At 38.9% G+C, this 4,548-nt stretch overlaps 1 protein-coding gene across 1 annotated transcript; it reads right to left on the bottom strand.

The window, feature by feature from the left end:
- Positions 1 to 1,294: 1,294 nt before the first annotated feature.
- Positions 1,295 to 2,695, bottom strand: BATDEDRAFT_28939 (uncharacterized protein; the record flags this gene model as incomplete). The annotated part of the gene is made up of 1 exon (XM_006683363.1): positions 1,295 to 2,695. The coding sequence occupies one exon, from the start codon at positions 2,693 to 2,695 to the stop codon at positions 1,295 to 1,297; it is 1,401 nt and encodes a 466-aa protein (XP_006683426.1).
- Between the last annotated feature and the right edge of the window lie 1,853 nt (positions 2,696 to 4,548).

Below are 4,548 nucleotides of genomic sequence, written 5' to 3'. Positions count from 1 at the left end.
TTACGCGCAGTTGGTCTAATTGATTATGGTGTGTATTGGGCATTGGGTATTGGATATATGCTGATTTGATGGGGTTCGTGGTTGCACTCGATTGATGACTGTCATCATGTTGACGCAGTATTGATTTGATGGTGGATATGCATGCATCATATTGGTTTCAGTCCGATCACTATTCTGGTTTGCATCGAATTATTTGAATATTGATATCAAACCAGATGAGCTCCCAATAAATATTGTGTTGGAATGGGTCATATATTGGCACATATTATCACAGCACTTGATAGTTTTAGATGGCCGTTGTCGTTACAACAATGGACTACCGACTTGCAATACAACTTGACATATTGCACTTGTAACAGTCAAAACCAAAATATGGAACGCACAATATATATATACATTACAATCCGGTTTCATCATGATCCGGAAACATTCTGATGGCACAATCAGGCTGCAATTGCAGTATTTCGACAGCGTGAATATCCGGTTGTAAAACTGCACGATTGGTTTAGGTTAGTGTAGACTATACATGGAACGCTGAAACATTGTGTCAGAACAATATCAATATCAACACCAATATCAGCAAACAACCGTCGTTAGACCAAATAAGTGACGCTGTCATATATTGGATCAAATGAGTCAGCAGGTGATTCAGTAAGCTGACTGTCAACAAAACATATTGTCGTCGTGGTACAAGAAACACAAACGATAGATGATCATGCGATTCAAATCAGCAATACAAACAGACCAAACAGTACACATATTAGATGGTTGGCGTGAAAACAACAATCGTATTACCGGAACGTGCAATCATTGTTATCTGAATTACAGCGCAACGTATCTGTGGTTTGGGTTACAATAAATATGAGTTTGATTGATGACATCAGAATAGTCGATTTGAATCAGTGGGCTGCAATGAATGAGTATGTGTCCAGACTTGGTGATTGTACAATGCATTACTATGGCAATGATGGACAAAGTGATAATTTGGTTGTATGAGCATCATATGATGGTTGTTTAAAAGAATTGAACATGTCAATTGAACAAGCAGTCGGTTTTTGGTAGTAAAGCATAGTAAAGCGTAGTAGAGCATAATGAACATTTGACGATTGTTTATTTGAAAGTAAAATGCAATTACTGCAAGATGAATGCAAGTATTCCATGTTACATGGACACGGCTGTAGTTTATGAATCCATCGATCACATCCATCACCAACAATATGTGGCATTTGCACCAAATTTAAAGTCGGTAATTAATGCTTTATTCAAAGTCTGAGTACAAATCATGCTCAACCGATCAAGGATCTGAATCATCCGGAACATCCTCCCAATCACTATCTGGTCCACCATTCAATTCATCCTCAACCGGTTGAGGATCTGAATCATCATCCGAAACATCCTCCCAATCACTATCTGATCCACCATTCAATTCATCCTCAACCGGTTGAGGACTCACTTCATGCTGGACTGGCTGAGGGTCCGAACTATCCTCCAAATCATCATCCAAAACATCTTCCAAATCACTACCTAATTCGACATTCACTTCATCCTCAACCGGCTGAGGATCAACATCATGCTGGGCTGGCTGAGGATCCACTTCATGCTCAACCGGTTGAGGATTCGATCCACCATCATCATGTGGATCATCACCGTCGATGCCATTCAACTGATTTCTCAGTTGTTTCCCTGACTTTAACATTTGATCAAAAGGATAGAAACAAACGTCAAGTATCCATTTGGCTAGTAATTTAGCTCGCAGGTCATGTTTGAAAAACTTGTAAACTGCATCTGAAAATGGTTTTTCGTCTTTTTGATCCTTTCGGATATCCTCTATTATAGTTAGACCTAATGCAATTAAATCGTTAGGATCTCTGGGTTCACCTGTGTTTTGCAGTAATTGACTTAAGCTAGTTGTTGCCTGTGTAAATTTGGCAATCATTTGGCTGAAATACGAATTGAATGCAGTGATGAGTGCAGATGTTTCGGTATTCTTGGGTTCAACTTTGATTTTCTTGACATTTGATTTGGTTCTTGCTAACCACATATCAAACTGCCTCATCAAGCGCAAAAGTTCGTCCAAAAAACTTTGGACATACACCTGTGGGAATTCCAAATCAAGAACAGGCAATGGCGCAGCTTGATCATGTCCAGAATGCAATGAGCCAGTCATTGCGGGACTTGCAGCCATCACATTTTCATCTGTAAAGTTTGGTGGATCTTGAATAGCGGACATCAATATTCCAAAAAACGTATGTCTACCCGGATACTCTACTAATCTTCTACCATCTGTGGTTTTAGTAGATGTTGCACGGTCAAGGTCGAGTTCTTCAGGAGTAAGCGTGATTCCATTTTCCCTATACAAAGCGTTCTTTGCCTCGGACACTTTGGTTAAAACCTCACTAACCATGGTATTACGGAGATTGCTACTGCCTTGATGTTCATGAACCAATTTTGATAAAACAGCTGTAAAAAATGGACTCGTGTGATAAATCGGTTCGCCAAGAGGGGTTCTAGTTGAAGCGGGTGTATTACTCATTGTTTGTGAACTAGGTTGTAAACTGGTGGTTGCAGTGGCAGTGGCAGTTGCGGTAGCGACACTAGTGGTGTATGCAAGACTCAGAGATTTTAGTGGTGGTGCAGCATAGATACTACTGCTCAGAGCAAGAGCTGCAAAAATCGATGCGCTTGCGAATTTCATCTGGTCTAGCGACTATATGCCTATTTGATCAGTGACCCATTCAAACATCCACAATTCCATCTTTTATAATCGAAATCGTGTACTGGATGAGTTCTAGGGATAAGGATCAACTTGTGTAGGGAGTGCTTTAAAAATGCTTTATGTTTATCATTGGCCGTTTATAGTAAATCCTCACTGTGACTACCAAAACGGCGGTAGTGTAAAAGGGTGGTAAGTTGGTGTCAGAATTTTTGGAGCTTCGTGTAAATTTATAATAAATGTAAAATACCATCTGTGACTGTTAGTAGCTATTAGAAAAGAACAAATCAGAAGTGTAATGGAAGTTGCACAGTAATTCAAGATCAACAGACTTGATTTTTTTCAAGAATAGTGAAAGATAATAAAGTAGTTAGGAAGATGAAATAGTTTGAAGAGCTATTTATTAAATAAATCAAATTTGCGTTTTTTATAAGATGAAGATAATGGAGTCGGAGCATGTGGATTGGTAGCCAGGAAAAGTTTAATTTGAAAGCTTTAAAGTGAGAGCTAAAAGAATTAACCTTGCCACAAGTTACCGCTTAGGAGTATTCGTCTGGATATTCCAACAATTGATAATGAAAGAGCTCGACTGATCGTGTAGTGCGACATACAGTTTCAGGCAGGTGTACAGTTTTTTAGGTTGTGGATTAACCACTGCTCAAGTAGATAAAACACCCTGCAGTTACACTTGGCCCTTGGTAAGCGATTCCTTATAACTACAAAATCATATACACAGAGTGTCGAACCTGATTACACCAACAATTACCTTGTACAGTCAATCATTTATTCCTTATACAACCCTGATATACGACTGTGCTTGCTCAACCACGACCGCAATGAGTATAGCATGCCAGATTATTTATTTAGCCAGCGTCATGATAACTGCATAATAACCAGTATCAGCAATATTGTTGTTTATTGCAGCCATTGTATTGCTCGATCGACAGGCTACCGGTATCATATTTGTAACCAGTTGGTCTAATTGATTATGGTGTGTATTGGGCATTGGGTATTGGATATATGCTGATTTGATGGGGTTCGTGGTTGCACTCGATTGATGACTGTCATCATGTTGACGCAGTATTGATTTGATGGTGGATATGCATGCATCATATTGGTTTCAGTCCGATCACTATTCTGGTTTGCATCGAATTATTTGAATATTGATATCAAACCAGATGAGCTCCCAATAAATATTGTGTTGGAATGGGTCATATATTGGCACATATTATCACAGCACTTGATAGTTTTAGATGGCCGTTGTCGTTACAACAATGGACTACCGACTTGCAATACAACTTGACATATTGCACTTGTAACAGTCAAAACCAAAATATGGAACGCACAATATATATATACATTACAATCCGGTTTCATCATGATCCGGAAACATTCTGATGGCACAATCAGGCTGCAATTGCAGTATTTCGACAGCGTGAATATCCGGTTGTAAAACTGCACGATTGGTTTAGGTTAGTGTAGACTATACATGGAACGCTGAAACATTGTGTCAGAACAATATCAATATCAACACCAATATCAGCAAACAACCGTCGTTAGACCAAATAAGTGACGCTGTCATATATTGGATCAAATGAGTCAGCAGGTGATTCAGTAAGCTGACTGTCAACAAAACATATTGTCGTCGTGGTACAAGAAACACAAACGATAGATGATCATGCGATTCAAATCAGCAATACAAACAGACCAAACAGTACACATATTAGATGGTTGGCGTGAAAACAACAATCGTATTACCGAAACATGCAATCATTGTTATCTGAATTACAGCGCAACGTATCTGTGGTTTGGGTTACAATAAATATAATTTTGAT

The sequence above is a fragment of the Batrachochytrium dendrobatidis genome (genome assembly GCF_000203795.2).
Source record: "Batrachochytrium dendrobatidis JAM81 unplaced genomic scaffold BATDEscaffold_111, whole genome shotgun sequence".
Classification (NCBI taxonomy): Eukaryota; Fungi; Chytridiomycota; class Chytridiomycetes; order Rhizophydiales; genus Batrachochytrium; species Batrachochytrium dendrobatidis.
The sequence above is the reverse complement of the archived record's forward strand: the minus strand, read 5'-3'. Positions and strand labels throughout refer to the sequence as shown.